Source organism: Microtus oregoni, unplaced genomic scaffold (genome assembly GCF_018167655.1).
Source record: "Microtus oregoni isolate MIOR12 unplaced genomic scaffold, Mior012 000012F_ref0000307, whole genome shotgun sequence".
In the NCBI taxonomy this organism is placed as follows: domain Eukaryota; kingdom Metazoa; phylum Chordata; class Mammalia; order Rodentia; family Cricetidae; genus Microtus; species Microtus oregoni.
The window spans coordinates 31,074,730-31,092,387 of NW_024543071.1; the positions used below are offsets into that span (position 1 = coordinate 31,074,730).

At 43.1% G+C, this 17,658-nt stretch overlaps 2 protein-coding genes across 8 annotated transcripts in view; one reads left to right on the forward strand and one right to left on the reverse strand.

Moving 5' to 3' along the window:
• Spata6l (spermatogenesis associated 6 like) overlaps positions 1–17,658 on the forward strand; it is a 49,646-nt gene that overhangs the window by 2,220 nt on the left and 29,768 nt on the right. For 4 of the 7 annotated variants that reach the window (XM_041660982.1, XM_041660985.1, XM_041660986.1 and 1 more), the window contains exons 1-4: positions 10,686–10,929; positions 11,036–11,173; positions 14,277–14,325; positions 17,188–17,229. In XM_041660982.1, the coding sequence (XP_041516916.1) occupies positions 11,159–11,173; positions 14,277–14,325; positions 17,188–17,229 (106 nt within the window). In that variant the 5' untranslated portion in view covers positions 10,686–10,929; positions 11,036–11,158. Of the gene's footprint in view, positions 1–10,685; positions 10,930–11,035; positions 11,174–14,276; positions 14,326–16,614; positions 16,634–17,187; positions 17,230–17,658 lie in introns of those variants that run through there. The other 3 variants (XM_041660983.1, XM_041660987.1, XM_041660988.1) reach the window with 3 other exon arrangements.
• Plpp6 (phospholipid phosphatase 6) lies at positions 7,736–10,921 on the reverse strand. The gene has a single exon (XM_041660980.1). It carries the CDS (start codon positions 10,721–10,723, stop codon positions 9,851–9,853), a length of 873 nt encoding a protein of 290 aa, XP_041516914.1. The 5' UTR covers positions 10,724–10,921; the 3' UTR covers positions 7,736–9,850.

The following is a 17,658-nucleotide window of genomic DNA, read 5'->3' on the forward strand; positions in this document are numbered from 1 at the left end:
AACCGCAAAGTGCTTTGAGTGGTGCCTGGCAAAGAAACCAGCTCTCTGTCGGTGCAGAGTTCACTGTAGGTTCTAAGTTGCTCTCCTTGATTCCCTTCTCCTCTGCCTGACCTCTAATTTTAGAACTCCTCAGATTTTTATGTGGGGGAGGATCTCTTCAATGACCATCGCTTTAAATAACGTCTGGGTATTGATCGTTCCCAAACTGGAATCTAAGTCTTGACTTTCACCCCAGCACTTCAGCCTCATGTTGTGTATCTGCAGTTTGGACATCCCCATTAAAATGGATGATGCACATTTAAAATTTAACGTGTCCAAATATGAGCTATTTCCTTATAATTTAAACGATCCCCTCTCTCCCCGCAGAAGGAGGGCTGTTCTAAGACCCAGAAAGTCACAAGTCCAGGCTCCCAAAGTTATAAAAGCAGGAAACACTGAGAAAAGCCACCCTCTGTTCCCTCCCCTACCCCGCCTCTCTGCTTCTCAATATGAGGCTAGCCTAGTCACTAAGCTTAAATCGGGTTCTTACTCCCTTTCTAACCTGTAACCCTTCATCTTACCACTTTGTATAGTTTTTCTTGCTATTCATGGTACTATGTTTTCCGGTTCTTATTTGTTATTTCTTCCTTCACTAGAATGTAAGCACCGTATGGTTGCAGGCTGCATCTCATTCACACTTGCAATACTCCGAACTGTGCCACATGCGTAGTAATGATCACTACATACACGATGAATGGATGAATGGGACATGTCAAAGGATGGATGGAAACGGGATTAAATCAAGGCGAAAGAGGGCAGATGAGGGGCATGAAGAAGTTTATTTTTTGACAAATGACTTTATTACTTTTCTGATCTGTTATAAAATACCCAACAGAAGCATCTCAACGAAGAAGGGGTTTATTTTGGCTCACAGTTTTAGAGGCAACAAGTCCATCATGTTGGACCAGCACCATGGTGGTGGGAACAGGAGGTTTCAGTTGCTCGCATCTTGGCAGATCAGGAAGCATACGGCTTGGCCTGGGAACAGACACACACGCAACCTTCAGGGTCCACTCCCAGAAATCCAATTCTCTTAGCTAGTCCATATGGTCCAAAGGTTCCACAGCCTTCTAAACCACTGGGACCAGCTGGTATTTCAGGTGTTTAAACACATGAACCTGTCAGGGGACATCTCATATTCAAATCATAAATGATGGAGATGAATATGACACCATGAGAAGCCTCATTGTGAACCACTGATAACTTCAGGGCATAAAGCCTGTGCCTTACTATTACACATTATTACTGCGTGTGTGTGTGTGTGTGTGTGTGTGTGTGTGTGTGCTTGCCAAGGTGTGCAAGCATGGAGGTCAAAGGTAGAATGTATGCTCTCCTTCCACCTTTCCAGGGAGGTTCCATTGATTGAACTCAGGCTGCTAGGTTCACGTAGCAAGTACCTTGACCAGAGATTCATCTCACTACTCCTAATACTTAAAATAACAACAGTAATAAAACAAATTTTGTAACTTCATCATACCCCTTTATCATCTTATGTTTTTAGAAATTGATTTATATTGTAATATGCCTACTAATCAGAAAGCTCGCCTTTCTCAAGGAAACGACTTTCCAACTGCAGAGTACATAGGACAAATTCCTAGAAGCCATCCGTCCCCTAGGAAGGGTTTGTGTGCCATCGTTGTCACTATTGAGCCCACAAATGCCACTGAGTTCAGCTCAAGCCAGGGTGTAGCACTAGTCTGGCTCATAAATGCTAATGCCATTATAAAAAATAGATCCCATGTGTAGGCTCAGATCCATGACAACTTCAAGATGGTTACAGGCCTTTTGGTTCTAATTTGCTTTTTCTTTGGAAACATTCCCAAAACTAAGGGAAAATTCTGGAGCACAGAGTATTTGTTTTTTCTTTGTTTGCTTGGTTAGTTGGTTTTATTTTGTTTTTTTGAGACAGGTCTCTCTCATAGCCCTGGCTGAGAGCTATGTATTCATTAAGAAATATGAAAATTGCCAGTCTGTGCTTGGTAGTAAGGCCACTGTTCTTAAAGTGCAGGGCCGCAGTCTTCTTTCCATGGTGTCCCTTCTGAAATGATTGCAAGATATTAATTGTACTGTATAGCACTTATCTTGTCTGCATCTTCATTGAATTTACTACCATATTTTCCTTTTATATGCATATGATCTGGCTAGGAAAGGAGATGTAAGGCTGATGACCGCAGTCCTTTTAATGGGCTAGCGTAGGAGGGGAGGTCCATGTAAGCAGGTGGTAGGTAGCTTTTCCTATTTAAGCACATATTACAGATCGCAAGGCATGTATTTTGAACACACAAATGTTTAGACTATAGAAAGCTCATGTCACAACTCAGTCATTGTCAGGATTTTGCTATGTTTGCTTTATTCCTTTTCTTCATTTCGTGGAATACTTGAAAGGAAAAATCTCAGCTTTCCGTGATTTTACTGCCACATGCCTATGATAATCAGTCTTGGTTGACCCACACTTGAAGGTGGGTGACCCCACCCAATGGACTGCTGGGGATGAATCTACAAGTTTCATGCTGGCAAGGCTAGCAGGCTGCCAGTGGAGCCTGACAGGTCCTGGAGCAAGTGGAGAAGCATCATCCATCTTCCTTACCTCCCTGACTGTGGACCCAAGCAAAGGGAACAGCCGCTTCAGTCTCCTGTGGCCGCATCCTACCCACCATGATGGACTGTACTCTCCAACTTCGAGCCAAAAGAAAACCTCCCTTGAATTGCTTTTGTCAGGCATGTTTGCAGAGTAACAAAAGGACAATGCAATCCCTTAATATGTGACTCTCAACCAAGTTAATGCTCTGCGCAAAGACACAAAGGCTTTATCATACCTATCAAAATTAATCACTGGGTATTGTATAACTCCAAATAAAATCAACATTGCCTGGAATTCTCAAACACCGTTTGAGTTGGTTTGTTAAAATTCAGGGTGCAAAAATGGCACACATACAATATTTGGTTATTGAGAGTTTGAAAATCTATACCACTTACTGCCAACACGTCCTTTGCTCTTACAATGCCATTGACTGTTTTAGTTGCTGAGGAGACGGCTCAACATTCTACATGTGACTTATAGGATGGCTTCTTTGGGAGGCCATTAATGTGGTTTTTTAGCTGGCCATGTTACTCAGTGGTGGAGTACTTGTCTGCCGTGCACAAAACCTTAGGTTTACCCCTGACACTCTAAAACAAAATGAGAAAATATTTCCCTTCCACATCTCCTTTAAGAGCAGTTAAGTCTAGAAAAATACTGCGCACTAGAAGTCTTTGCTGATGGAAACAATCTCTTTGCGCTGTCATTGGGAATGTGACTGGTGCCACTGAGGAACTCAACATTACTTTATTTTAGCTAACTTAGTTATATGTCACCACCATATTGATAATGTGGCACTAGCAGCCTGATTCAACTTAGTGCACATGCTTTCTATAGATCCATCCTTTTAATAAAATACCATAGTGACAGAATTAGTAACAGCCTGACCCTTCTTGGAGAGTTCCCTAAAGGATGCAGTTTAAATAATTTTTTAAAATAGAAACTTCTGCTTTACAGTTTGTTAAAACTATAAAGAGTCAGGTGCAGTTCATTTTTATTCATAGTAAAAGGTAAAATTTCTTCTTGGCATATTGAGAAAGCTAAATTGTTAAAGAACGTTTTAAAGAAAGACTTTGGGGGAAGGGCAGATATAAGAGATAGGTTTTTCTATCTGAAGGCTTCGTTCGTGCAGAGGAACAAAATTAGTGCCCTGGGAATGTGTTGTTGCTGAGATAATCCGGACTGTCCATGAACTTGGTTATTGTTTTTCAGCAGGCATTTCTCACAAATAACTCACTTTGGAAATCAATCTTCTGGTGTTATTCATGCCTGCTGAAGGACAGTTCGCTGGCATGGAAGACTGGAGAGCCTAGCAAATCAGCTAAATGAGTGGAGACGTAAATAAATGCATTAGGACAGGACTTTAAAGGCCTTTCAGTCATGTATTATGGAGCACGGCCGCCTGCCTTCAGAGAGACACTAGCTGTAATAAGACGGCATAAAGGTGACGAAGAGGTGGCCTCCCTCCTAATGCGCCCTGTGTCAGATAACCCAGGTGGCCTCCCCACTCCACAAGAGCTCGGCAAGCATTCAGCAGCAATCCTTTGACCTGATGTGACCAGCAGTCCTTTGGAACTCTGTTTCTTCTAGAACAATCTATGTCTAAACATGCAGGAAATGTCTCCTACTAGTTCAGGGTGTGAGATTCCTGAAACACCTGTGGATCAGAGAATACAATCCCTTGCCCTGGAAGTAAAAGTGGCGGATACCTTCTCATGGGTGTTTTTGTGACATGTGATATGCAGGCTTTGGCTCCCACCATTGAAGAAGAGTGGGCTCTTGCTCTTCCTATGCTTTTAGGCTTCTTTTTTCTGTTTTATGTTTTTTTAATTGTTCCATTTTTGAATTCAGTAATAGAGGTTGTTGGGAATAATACCCTTTAACAGCACCAAAGAGTATTAAATGAAAAGCAAGTTTCCCTTCAATCACAATGAAAAGCAAGTTTCCCTTCAATCACTCTCTCTGCATCTCTTTCCTGTTGGGTGAAGCCACTTGTTCATTTTCTAGCCACCCAGACTTCCGAAATTATCACACAGAAACTTTATTATTTAAATCACTGCTTGGCCAATCACAAGTATTGCTAGCTTACTCTTATATCTTAAATTAACCTGTTTCTATTATATTTTACCAGGCTCATGGCCTACCAGCAAGATTCAGGCTGGCAGCTTGTGTCTTTCTCCTCTGGAGGCTCCATGGCTTCTCCTGACTTCGCCTTCTTTTTCCCAGCATTCAGTTTAGTGTAGTCCCCCCCCCCCCCAACAGCTCTACTCTGCCCTATCACAGGTCAAGGCAGCTTCTTTATTCATTAACCAATAAAAGCAACACATAAACAGAAGGGGATCTCACATCACTTTCCAAACGTGTAGCTTTATTAAGTCTGTAGTGATTCCTTGCTGTCCTGCCCCAGAAACACTTTAAGCATAATTATACATTGTATTGCCTTCTATTTGAAATAGCAGTGTACTAAATGTAATTTTTGTGTCATGCATTTATTTTCCTCTTAGAGATTCTTTACTGTTGAAATCCACAGCTCTGCTTCATTCTTTCTTCATGCTTTTTAATAACCATCGGCTTTAATATGACTCTACTTAGTGAACTTTGCTTGATTCTTATTTTTTTTAAATCTTAATGATGAGGCATATATCGCCATGGTTTTTTTTTTGTGTGTGTGTGTGAAAGTATATCCACAGAATAAATTCCTAGCAGCTGAAATAGATCTTCGGTAAGAATTGGTCCCCCCTTTTGTTTTACCTCAGGAAACTTAACTATAAATTTGTTCGGCACAGTGTTAGTGTTATCAGTTGGTTGTATCCCTGTGACATCACAGGTCTTGTGCCAGTTAGCTGTCATGATGTATCTGTGCTCTGGGCATCCAGAGAGCTGGGCACCCATCTCTATATGTCTTTGGGGAGAGAGAGAGAGAGAGAGAGAGAGAGAGAGAGAGAGAGAGAGAGAACACTAGGAGCTGGATATAGATGTAAGGCTTCATTCTTCACCACTGAGTTTTTTCCTTTCAGAAATATGAACTACTAAAGCTACTGAAGTGAATATCTTCAGCGGTATCTTTTTAGGGATATCTTCTTGTACCTTTTCCAATTGCATAGATCTCAATGTAAAGTATTAATAATAAATCACAAGATAATGTCTTTAAAATTCTGTCTTATTGAGGCAGGGTCTCATGTAGTCCAGGATGGTCTCAAACTCATTAGCTATTCCAGGCTAATTATGAATTTCTGATTCTCTTAACCATGCTAGGAGTAAAACATCGATTAAAGACAGATTTATGTAGTTCTGGTGACCATTAGACCGGGCAAACACTACTAACCGAACCACATGGCCCAGCCCTAATTTTTAAGAATATTATGTATTTACTTGTTTTGAGACATTGGCCTTCAGTGAAATTTTGGATCTGCTAAAAACAGCCATATTCTCCTCCTGTCCACTATTGTTGTTTTAAAAATCACATAAAATGGAAAAAAAAAACCTGTCATTTCATTGCTGCTTGAGAAGTCATACCCTGTCTGCTCCTGCCACCTGACGGATCTCCTCTGGGAGATGCTCCAAGTCAATGCCTGCCTTAAATTACTCGGAAAGGCTGAACTGTGCAGTGAAGAGGGAAGTCAGTGTTGTTTCTAGACATGAGATTCCTAACTCACCTCTTTAGAAATGACCTATTTCTAGTTAGTACGTTGATTTCTTATCTTCAGTGAGCGTGTTTTCTGAGGCAAAAGGAGACAAGACATTTAATGAGGGAGTCCGCTAGGGAATGGGCAATTATGCTAAATAGACATTGTCACAGGAATCTCAGTGTCTGGGGTCTCAACAGCCACTAAAAAACGATTACACAATAGAGCTATGATCTCATTCCACTTTGGGGATGGAAACTGGTAAACATTTGAACACAGTAACTGGGGTCAACAAGCGTCCAGGGAAAGACTGCAGAAGTTCCTAGCTTCTGCAGACAGGTTCCCAGGCCCTTAAGGCAGTCACTGGCCAGGCCACCGCAAGGACGCCGAGAACAACTCCGGTTCCCAGCAGAGCATTAGCGCGCATGCGCCTAAACCTGCTAGTGTTCCAGGGGAGAAGGTTGAGCGTTTGAGTGTCCATGGCAACCCGAAGCTTCAGCCTTCTGGAAGTTTACAATCTATAGCTTGTGAGATACCCGTCCTGGTGGGAGGGACCTGGGCTTGGGGGACTGATGGGGGAACAAAAGGGTGGGGTGGGGGCTAGGGAAGCTGGGAAACATTTGCCTTGATGTAAACTAAGAAATAATTGGTTCAAGGCTCAGCACGAAAGGATCTTGTCTTTCCGGTGCTTTCGCCCACACAGGGAAGGATGCCTCTGGAGGTGGTGGTGGAACTTCAAATCCGGGCGGTAAGAGATCGGCGAGCCTGCGCTGCTAACCCCACATTCCCCTCCACTGTCTCCACACACACCACTTTTGGGACACACTGCATTTCTGTCCCTAGGATTCTGCACATTTGTCATCCGTGGACCTTTAGACTTTTAATTCAGCTCAATCTGTCCCGAGTTTTATTTTTCTTCGCAAGACCAACGTGTTTCTTGGTTTCTTTAAAACGAAGAACTTTTTGTTCCAAGGATAAAGGATTTAACTTTGTTTCTTTAAGTAATCAAAGAACATAGAATTTTAAAAGCTCCACTCTTGACCAATGTGCTACCTCCAAGAGGCCAAGTGAGTTCCCTCGGCTTTGGGTTGGTAATTTCAACAGGACACTCAGTCTTGTAACAAGAAACGTTTTCTAATTACCCGCCAACTTCTCCCTCAGCTGGAGCCCAGAGATGATGTTCCCATTTTGGAGTCAGTCCTTTTGTATCGCTCTCCCATCTATAGCAACAAGACTGGCATGGAGCGTGGCCTCCTGATTGTAAGAGGCTTCACTACTGGCCATAGTTACAGTGGATGCTAACAGGACCCTGCATGGAAATTCCGCTAGCTGCCATACAACAGCAAACTCTAGGGTTTCATGGGGCTTGTTGACCTTAAAGGGCCCTGGTTTGGTTCCATTCTACTGACATTATCAGTTGCGCTGTATCAGTTTCAAGCACTCAGGAAAAGGAAGGAATCCCTAAAAGGCCGAGAGAACTCTCTTACAGCAAGACAAATTAAGATTTCATCCCACGTCATTCAACAGTACGGGTTAATTTATTTTGTTTTTAAAAAAGGCAAGTAATCAGTGTGCAAGTAATTCACAAAAAAAAAAAATCAGTTTTTTACTCGAGAGAATTTAGAATGAGCCATGAAGTCAGGTAACTTGATCCGTTCTGTGCTTTAGAAAGCTGGCAAACTCAGGCCCCGGCAAACAAAACATGAAATTCCAGAAGTGTAACTAGAAGCCAGAAGATAGGCCCTCAGTAATCAGACCCGGGGACACAGTAAGAGAAAACACTGTCCTTCAAATGCCTGGCCTGAATGCTACAATTAGGAATGATCTCCGAAGCTGGGTAGTGGTGGTACACGCTTTTAATCCCAGCACGTGGGAGGCAGAGGCAGACACATCTCTGTGAGTTCAAGGCCAGCCTGGTTGGTCTAGAGAGCGAGTTCCTGGACAACCAGAGCTACACAAATAAACCCTGTCCTGAAAACCAAACCAAACCAAACCAAACCAAAATCTGAAGATCTAAACCACAGTCAGACCACTTAGAACCTCACAGCTTGGCAGAGTCAGTAAGCAACGAGGTAGTTAGTGTTCAGGGTGTTGTGGAAATGCGATGACTTGTTTTATTCCGAGAAAGAGCTGATCCTCTTGGTGTGCCTAGCCCCCACTCTCTATGGTCCTGCCTCCTCCCAGTGAGAACCGTTCAGCACACCCATTCTGCACAGTCTGGTCCATACCCTTGCATGCGGGATCACATCCAACAATCCGTTCTATTTATTAATAAATGCCAGAACAACTGGTCACTAAGATTACCTGACGGCCCCACTGCCACGGGTGATTTAAAGGTTTCCTTTCCCGTCAGAGCAGCATTTACAGATTCATATAGCACATACTCCCTTTGGTCTTTCCAGGTCAGACAAGCATCAGAAACCTACCACATTCTTTGGTCATCTTTGGTCTAATGATTGGGGGAGGCGCGTGGACGAACAGCTTTCCGTGTAAACAGAAATTTAGAGGAGTTTTACCGGGTGCTCATGTAGGGCAACAGGCTCTCCCGAAGAATTTCAAGTTAAGTACTGTTAATCGAAAATGTGCTAGATACAGCAAAGTGGAACTGATGTGAAAATGGAGAGCATAAGTCATTTCTGTGATATACACAAGGAAGCTATGCAGCATACTGAACACCACACCTCTTTTCCATTTTTTCCCCTTAATAGAGAACCCTATGCTCTATTCCTTAGAGATGATGAGGAGCAGGGCTTCATCTCCTGCCCCTGGTCATTGACATCTGTGGTCTGTCTGTTTCCAGACCCTCAGTCTCCCCAGCAACTCAGCTTCTTGGCCCCCTGCTATGCATGGCTACTGATTGTCATCAGGAATGAACAGTGGTGTCATACTTACATTTCCGTGGGACCCTTAGACAAGCCCACTTTTTCAGTCTGTCTTCTTTAACATCCTGGCTTGTTCTATGAATGCTAAAAGACATTATTAGAGAGCAGTGGAAAGTAAACACCTCAAGACCTTTTGAGAGCAATAGGAAGAAAGACAAGTGCTGTGTGTAACCTCTTCTGATGACCTAATCCACCAAGGTGGGAGAGCTTCTTAAGCAACCAGGATACAGAAAAAGCTCCAGTTGTGGCCACAGATGTTCAGAGAATAAACTGGGAAAATCTGCCTTAAATTTTAAAAATACTGTTTAAAATCTACCACAGGGGAAGGGCTGGGAATAAGCACATGGTTTATCTGGAAGCTCGTGTCTCTTAATGTTCAATTTACAAGTGGTAACACTGTTTTTTGGGATTACTAATTAACACTAATCTGTCAACTTTAAACAAATAGCAATTGTATAATCAGCCAGCTTGATTTCTTTGCATCTGTCTTGGAGATAAACAGCTGTTGAATACATACACAATAGACTTTCTTTCTCTAGTATGCCTGTGTTCAGTAATAGCCAGCACGCGCTCCTGCCTAGGAACAGGTCAAGACAGTGTGATCCCAGAATTCCCAAAGGTGTTTGAAATGGCTGAAGGGACAACTGGATGGCTCTGGTTTAGGTCAGATTCTTCGAAGGTGGAAACCTTTGGACTTCCTGGTGCCAACAATCAATGAGATGGTGTCACTGATGATTCCATAGCACGAAGAGAACAGGAACATTGTGGGGTGACAGCCAGCAATAATCCACAATGCTGTACAGCATGTAGCCCAGAAAAAAGCCGAAAGCGACATCAGTGACGTTGTGCCGCCCAAGCATGACCCTGGAGAGCCCCAAGACGAAGGCCCAGAGCACCACCAGCACCCGCAGTGGAATGGCCAGCACCAGGTGCTTCAGGATGAATCGCGCCACCAGGGCGGCCCTCGTGGCGTGGCCCGAGGGAAAGGAGTACTTGTCCACTGAGACGGTGAAAAACATGTCCATCTGATTGTGCGCTGGTCGGCGCCTGCGGACCAGTCCTTTAATCACTGCCACCAGCAGCAGGTCCAGCAGCAGGGCGAAGAGCAGGTTCATCAGCACTTCGCGCCCGGCCCAGCTGTCGCTCCTAAGCATGCAGTAGAGGGTGCCCAGCAGCCAGGGGATGCCGTGCCCCGAGATCTCTAGCAGCTTCATCAGGGGCCGCACGCTGCCCCAGGCCGAGCTCTCCCCGGCACACACTCCCAGCTTCTTGGACAGCCACAGGTCGATGGCCAGCAGGGAGCGCAGGGCGATGCCCAGGAAGGACGGGTTCAAGTTCATGCGGTCCTCCTCGGGCGGCAGGGTCGGGGCTGCTTGTGCGGGGCCAGCGGAAGCCAGCGGGAAGGAGCCGCGCCGGTGCACCGGGCTATCGGACGCGCGCAGCCGGGCGCAGGCTGAATCCGCGCCCGGGCGGCAGCTCAGCAGCGACTGGAATTCGAACCTGCCACCGCTTGCTCCGTGGGCCGGGCTGCCCGGGACGCTGCTCCCGCCGGTGGAGCCCAGCGGCCGTCCCTCGATGGTTCTCCTGGGGCTCGGCATCGCGGCGGGCGGCTGGTCCCGGGGACCCGGCCAGACCGGAGAGAGGCTTCCCGGCCCCGCAGCCTCTTCCGCTTCCGCACTGCCATCCTGGAGGGCGGGCCAAGGAGCGGCGGAGCGCGATTGTGACACCTGGCGGAGACGTGGGAGGGGACCGGGTGATCCAGCTAGACGAAGAGCTAGGAGGATGCTGAGACTGGGAGGTACAGGTGAAGGATGCAATGATGGGGTCATTTCAGAGGCTGTGGGAGTTGAGGAGATACACGGCCCTGTTGCACAAAAACAAATACTGATTTCCCTCCTCTTCTTTTTAAGATTTCTTGCCCGGGAGTGTTCCTGCCGTACAAGGAAGGTGTGTACCTTGGTGTCTACCTCCTGAATCAGTACCTGGAGACAAACTGCTTTCCTTCTGTGTTCCCTATTGCGATTCAACAGAACATGATATTTGAAAAGGTGATCTTGACTTCTCAATGAGTTTGGCTGTCTGAAGTCAGCGGAATACTTATTATAAAGAATAGTGGTTTTGTACATTTTTTTCCTTTTTTAAAAAGTGACCGTAAGGCGATTCAGTATAGTTTAAAAGTACAGGCGGCCTTGGGGCAAAAGCATAGGTTTAGAAGATTGCTTTTGCTGTGCAGGTCCAAGCCAAGTTCTATCAATTGAGTGCTGAACACCCTGGTGGATGCTTTCTATTCTTGGCGCTCCCTTGGCATTTTCTAACTGGAGCAGGGAGCGTTTCTGAATGTTCTTTGAGGTGTTAGAGACAGTTGCATCACATTTATGAGAAAGGCTATTAATAAACCGCAGACCTTAAGAAAAACTTTCTTAAACCCAGAAAACTAATTTAAAACTCGAACTAAATCGGTTAAATCTTGTGGCTGAAATCTTGTAACTAAACACAAGAAAGCTGTTCCTATGTTCTGAGTAACCTTAAGTGTGTCATGTAGCAGTAAGTAGTAAGGGCTAGATTCCACTCCAATGAATGCAATCATGATTCAAAAAAATACAGCCAAACCCTAGTCAGGGCTTCTCATTACCCTATGCTGGAGAATATTCGTTCCGTTTCATTAATCTGTAACCACCAACTGTCCCCTCAGGTTTTGGATTTGGAGATGAAATCGGAGTTATCTTTAGTAAGCCTAATGATTTTGCCCCGACAGTGTCACTGAGGGGGGAGGGGTTGGGGGCCCAGGGAAGGCACCACATCGCCTTCAAAGGCCCGGAAGATGGTGCCCAGAAACCCGCCTATCTCTTTTGACCCAAAGATGGGAGAAAATATGAAGATTATCTGAGCATTTTTTTTTTAAAGTACAGCCTATTCACTTAAAAATATGTCAAGCTGGTTGGGTAAAAGAGCAAATGGTTATTTTCCTCTGAAATGCAGCTGGAACCCAGACAGTCCTTCTGCCACATGTGGCCATGGGCATGATGTAGAGTAGGTGCTGAGAAGTGTTTTCCTTCCCAACATTTTCTCCTCTTCCCAGTTTTGGTAGACCTGTAGAACATTTCTAAGATACAGCAGTAAGAATCTCATAGATAGAAAATTGTGAAAGCACAGAACGACACATCCATCAATCACCTTGGGGACTTTCCTAGTCCAATCTCATTTGTTTTTCAAAAGGAGAATAGAATGTCTGAGACTCAGACTTTAGATGCTTCTCTGCTGCTGTGTAGAAACGCTGTTGTCTTGAGATTACTAGTGAGACATACCTCAGGACCATTTTTTTCTTTTTCTGAAACCAAGTGGTTTAGGTTCATATTGTAGTTTCTTCTAGTTCCAGGTTTCATGCACTGTTTCATTCTTTAGCTGAAAATACTTTTATAGCAAGTAGCAAAAGCATTTTCTTTCCCCACAGCCTCTTTGCATGACTCAAATTTGAATATTTAAAAGCATCTGGGTAAACAAATTCTTCATAAAAGTTTATAAGCCATTGTATTTGAATGGACCAAGCTGCCCCAACCAAGCGCCCCGCGATCACATGTGAGAAAACCCTTTCATGAGACATATTAGACCCTTAGAGCTGGCATACTGAAGTAACCCGTGGGCAGCAAACTTGCTGTGGCAGTACTGGTATCTAGAAGTCAGAGCAGAATGTTGTCGGGGCCCTGGTACTTCCCGAGACATAAGGGCAGGACATTCCCCTGATTTATAGCACCACAGCTTCAGTATACACCATTTCTTCTCTATAGTTCACAGAGTTAAAAAAAATTCTGAGCATTAGACCAGAGAGACTCCAGTTCTTTAAGTCAAAAGAATGTATATGTGTGAGTAGTAAAATAACAGCAGAGTCTTCATGGATGAGAAATGTCAGGTTATCTAGGCTCAGTCTGTCCGCTCTAAGCAATCAACTGCATTTGCTTTCTCTGCTTTGCATGCCTGAGTAGAAAACTGTGCCCATTTGTAATTGTGGCTCCTCTGAGCACTGTCTGCGTTCATGAATTTCTCTCTGCTCAAGTACATTCATGAATTTGTTTTAGTTTTATTTTTAACTTTAAAAACGTGAATTTTTGTGCTCAAATACTTACTTAAGTAAAAAAAAATCACGTATTAGGTGCTCAACCTACTCCAATATGACATCATTCAAATTTAAACTAAGCGTATCCCTATTGACTGTATTTGGAAATAAGGTTATATTCTGAGATCCTGGGGTTAGATGTCAACCTGTGAATTTTGACAGGGACACAATTCAACTGATAACAGTTGAAATGAAAAGATGGAATTATCGAAATCGTCTAGGCAAAAATAATGTTGCCCACATTTACTTAATAAATGCAAGCAGCAAAACAGTGTCTTCATTTGCCCTTAAAAGAGACCTGACTTTGAAACCTCAGGCAGAATTTTAACCATGCTTATCTTTAAACATCATTTAAGTCAGAAGTCTAAAGGCTAAGTGTACTACTGAAAAGCTACTGAAAATCTCTTGTTTTCAAAAGGTCATTGGAGGCCTGTTCTGTTTCAGTGATGCCTCCGAAGTTTTTATTTCAAGAATGAAATATGCAGACCTGACAGTGTTGAGGTGATATAGTAATGTTTTCCTGGGGTTTCCCCACCCCCGGCCACTACTTGGTTAAAATTTCTGTTTGCCTTCCTGTAACCACTTGCATGGGCAGAGGAATCACCTAGCTAACCCTAGATGAGTACCTGCTGTGTGCAGGATGCTTTTCTATGCACTCAAGACTCAGGTTGATGCAAGATGTGTTTGCTTGTACAGTAGGTCAAACTGATGGCCATCTAAGCACGTGATAGAGTTAGCTAACTCAAATTTCTTTGTACTTACCATTCAGATAATTTTTTTTGTGAGTACTTTATCCCTACAGCGTTTATTTTGTTTGCCTTGATGTTTTTTTTTTAACCATTCAGATAATTTTAATTCTCCTATGCTACAACCATTTGTTGTACTTTTACCACACACCTCCCAAAAATGTTCCTGTTGAAACCTAAAATATTATATGGCTTGGTTCTCTATATGCTGATTACTTGAAAGAACATAAACTATGGTTTCTAGAAATGCCTTTTACTAAAACCTTGAAAATGTCTCCTCCTTGTTTTTTGTAGGTATTTGAAAATGCAATAGATCCCGGAGCTGTTGCAGAAATTTTAGAAAGTAGGTACTTAAGAGAAAAAAAAAAGACTCATATTAATTCCCAGGTACAGAATTCTGCCGCTTCTGAAGTGTGATATTTCTGTGTTTCACCAATATTTAAATTTAGGGAGACTCTAGGGTGAAATTTTGTTCATGATTTATTTGTTGTTTGTTTGACTTTTAGAGAAATAATCTTGCTATGTAGTCTAGACTGGCCTTGAACTCCCACCTGTTCCCACTATTCAGGGTCCTGGGATTATAGGCCTATGTCATCACAATAACCTTTAAATTTTAAAATTTATTATTGTTATTGTGTGTGTGTGTGTGTGTGTGCGCGCGCACGCAAATGTGAATATGGGTATGAGTGTGCCATGTGTACTCAAGACAGTGGACTCTGTTGGTGAGTTGGTTCCCTCCTTTTGTCATGAGTTCTTGAGATGGAACTCAGGTCATTGGGCTTCTGTGCCTTTACTCACTGGGTCATCTCCCACCCATCACATCTGCCTTTTTTTTGTTATAAACATTTTTCTCAGTATAGATATGAAACCAGATGTGGTGGCATTTGACTTTAACCTTAGTACTTGGAAGGCAGAGGAAAGAAGATCAGGAGTTCAAGGTTAACTTTGATAATATATCTAGCTTGAGGCTAGCCGAGGCTACCTGAGACATTGTCTCTAAAACTAGCTCTCCCACCTGTCACAGGCGGCAAGGAGGGGAAAGGTATCTCTCCCTCACCTACACTAGCTATGGCAGATGAGGGGCAGGACCTGATTCCCCATTCTCATGCCCTCAGGGCAAGCTCGCCTAAGCCCCTGCAAACAGGATCAACGCTATTGCATTGCCAGGGTTAGATGTAGGACCCATTCTTCTGAGAGCTGTTACTGATGAGGGTCAGGGCCAGTTCTCCCTAGTGATGTAGCCAGTAAGGGGTGGGGCCAACTCTGAGTAGCCCTATCCTCTTGGCCTTTGGTGGTAACAGGAGCCATGAACCACAGGGTAACAGGGCCACAGACCCAAACATGGCTCTTGGCAGCAGCCCAGGCCTGTATGTCACCATGGCCCTGGGTATTAAGGAAGCCACCCACCTCAGCTTTCTCCTCACTGCCTTCACCCCTTTAGATCTGCCTCTCTCCACAGGACATGAACTATCCTGTCTCTCTCATACCTACCATGTGTTTGCTCACCATGATAGAGCCTGACCTAGCATCTTGCTTCCCCAGGCAGGCTGCCCCAGAGAGGTGTGTGGGTCTCCTTCTGATCAGTTGTAATGTGCTTTAACTATCGTGTGTGTGTGTGTGTGTGTGTGTGTGTGTGTGTGTGTGGCTTCCATTTGAATAGTTCAGTGAAGAATGTCACTGAAATTTTGATGGCAATTGAGCTGAATCAGTAGATCAGTAATTCTTACAGTAATTTTTATTATATCCTGTCAATCCATGTGAGCATGGGTGGTTTTTTTCATCTTCTGGTTTCTTCTTCAGTTTTTCCCAGTATTTAAAATCTGTTATTATTAGTATATGTGTATGATACATGTATGTGCACGTGACAGTGTGTGTGCATGCATGTGTGTGTGTGTACATGCATGTGCTATGTGAGTGTGGGTATCTATATAAAACTCAAAGGATAACTTTAGGAGTTGTTTATCTGCTGCTTCTGTGGGTTCTGGGGATTTGTCACCAGGTTTGAGTGACACGTGCTTTAATCTGCTGAGTCATCCCTCCTGGCCCAAGATTTAAATTTCAGTCATGTCTTTATAGATAGTACAGATAGCCTCTTTAAAAATAGTTAAATCTCAACCTCATAGAAGACAAAGTGGGAAGTACTTGAATGCATTGGCACAGGAGACCGCTTCCTAAATATAACCCCAGTAGCATAGACACTGAGAGAAAAAATTAATAAATGGGACTTCCTGAAACTGAAAAGCTTCTGTAAAAATATATAAATCTCATAGAAGCATAGTAAGATACATTTTTATGACATATCTGTATGGTAAGACAGCATGGTTTTTAGGCACGCTGAACTTTTTCATTAATGGGTAACTTGGCTTTTCAAGCTTAAAATGAAAAGTATGTTGCTATTTTAGTACTCTATGAATATAAATGCTTTTATTTATGTTTTTCTGTGTGCCACGTGTGCATAGGTGCCCACAAAGGTTGGAGAGGGGATTCGATCTTGTGGAGCTGGAGTTACAGGCAGTCGTTAGCCGCCTGTCATGGGTTCTGGGAATAGAACTTGTGTCCTCTGCAAGAGCTGTGTGCTCTCTTGACTCTGAACCTTCTTTCCAGCTCTCAATACACCTTCAAGAGACAAGATATACTATACTTTCCAGGAAGTAAAAAGCCAATTTTGTAGCATGCTCATCTTTTCTCCACCCCCTCATTTTATGAAAATCTGTTTCATTGTTGCTGTGGCACTTAATTTAAATTATAGTTGTTCTTTGATGCGGACAATGGTTCCAGGACCTCCCACACATACCAAAGTACATTAGTGCCCAAGGATCATAAGTAAAATGATGTAGAATTTGCTTGTAACCTATGCATGAAGATGTGTATGTGCATGTATGCATGTGTGTGTATCCCACATAATTTGGATTATCTCTGTATTGTATACTGTAATGTTGTATGAACATGGTGTTCTTCATTGTTCAGAGAATAAAGAGAAAAAAGTGCGTGTTAGTACAGATGCGAGCACTTTGTAAATGTTTTCTGTTTATAGTTGGTTAAAAGATAGAAATTGTACATAGGGAGCCTGTGGATATAGAGGGTCAGTACTGTTGTTATCAGAGTGTAAATGAGATACAATAGTTTTAGTTTAGCATATATTAAGAAACAGGCAAATTTTCTGAAATATTAAAATCTCATTTTTTTTCTCTTCTTTCTTTTTTAGGCTTCCTAACCAGGTTTGAATTGGTACAGCTAGTGTCTCCAGGTAATATGCCTGTAAACGTAGCAGTAAACATATTCCTAAACTAACAATTCACTTTGAAGTATTTTAACATGAAAGGAGGACAGGATTTTAGTGTTCTTTATGAGTCATTTCTAATGATCTACTCTATACCATCATCGTTGATAGGTATAAAGAGTTTTTAATTTACATGCGTGTATGAATGTGTGTGTTTCTGAGGACTGAACCCGGGCCATCGTACATGTTAGGTAAGCATTGTACCATTGAGCTATACTCTTAGTCTTTTAGAAAATGGCTTTAATTTTGAGGCAAAGTCTCATTGAATCACTTAGGCTAACTATGAGCTCATAACCTTCCTGCCTCGGTCTCCTGAGTAGCTGGGGTTACAAGCATGCACTCCCGTTCAGCGACTTGTGTGTCTTCATAGACTATGAACAATGTGATTATATTGTA

Coding starts and splice junctions, on each gene's coding strand:
- Plpp6 (XM_041660980.1), bottom strand. CDS start 10,723: ATGCCGAGCCCCAGGAGAACCATCGAGGGACGGCCGCTGGGCTCCACC.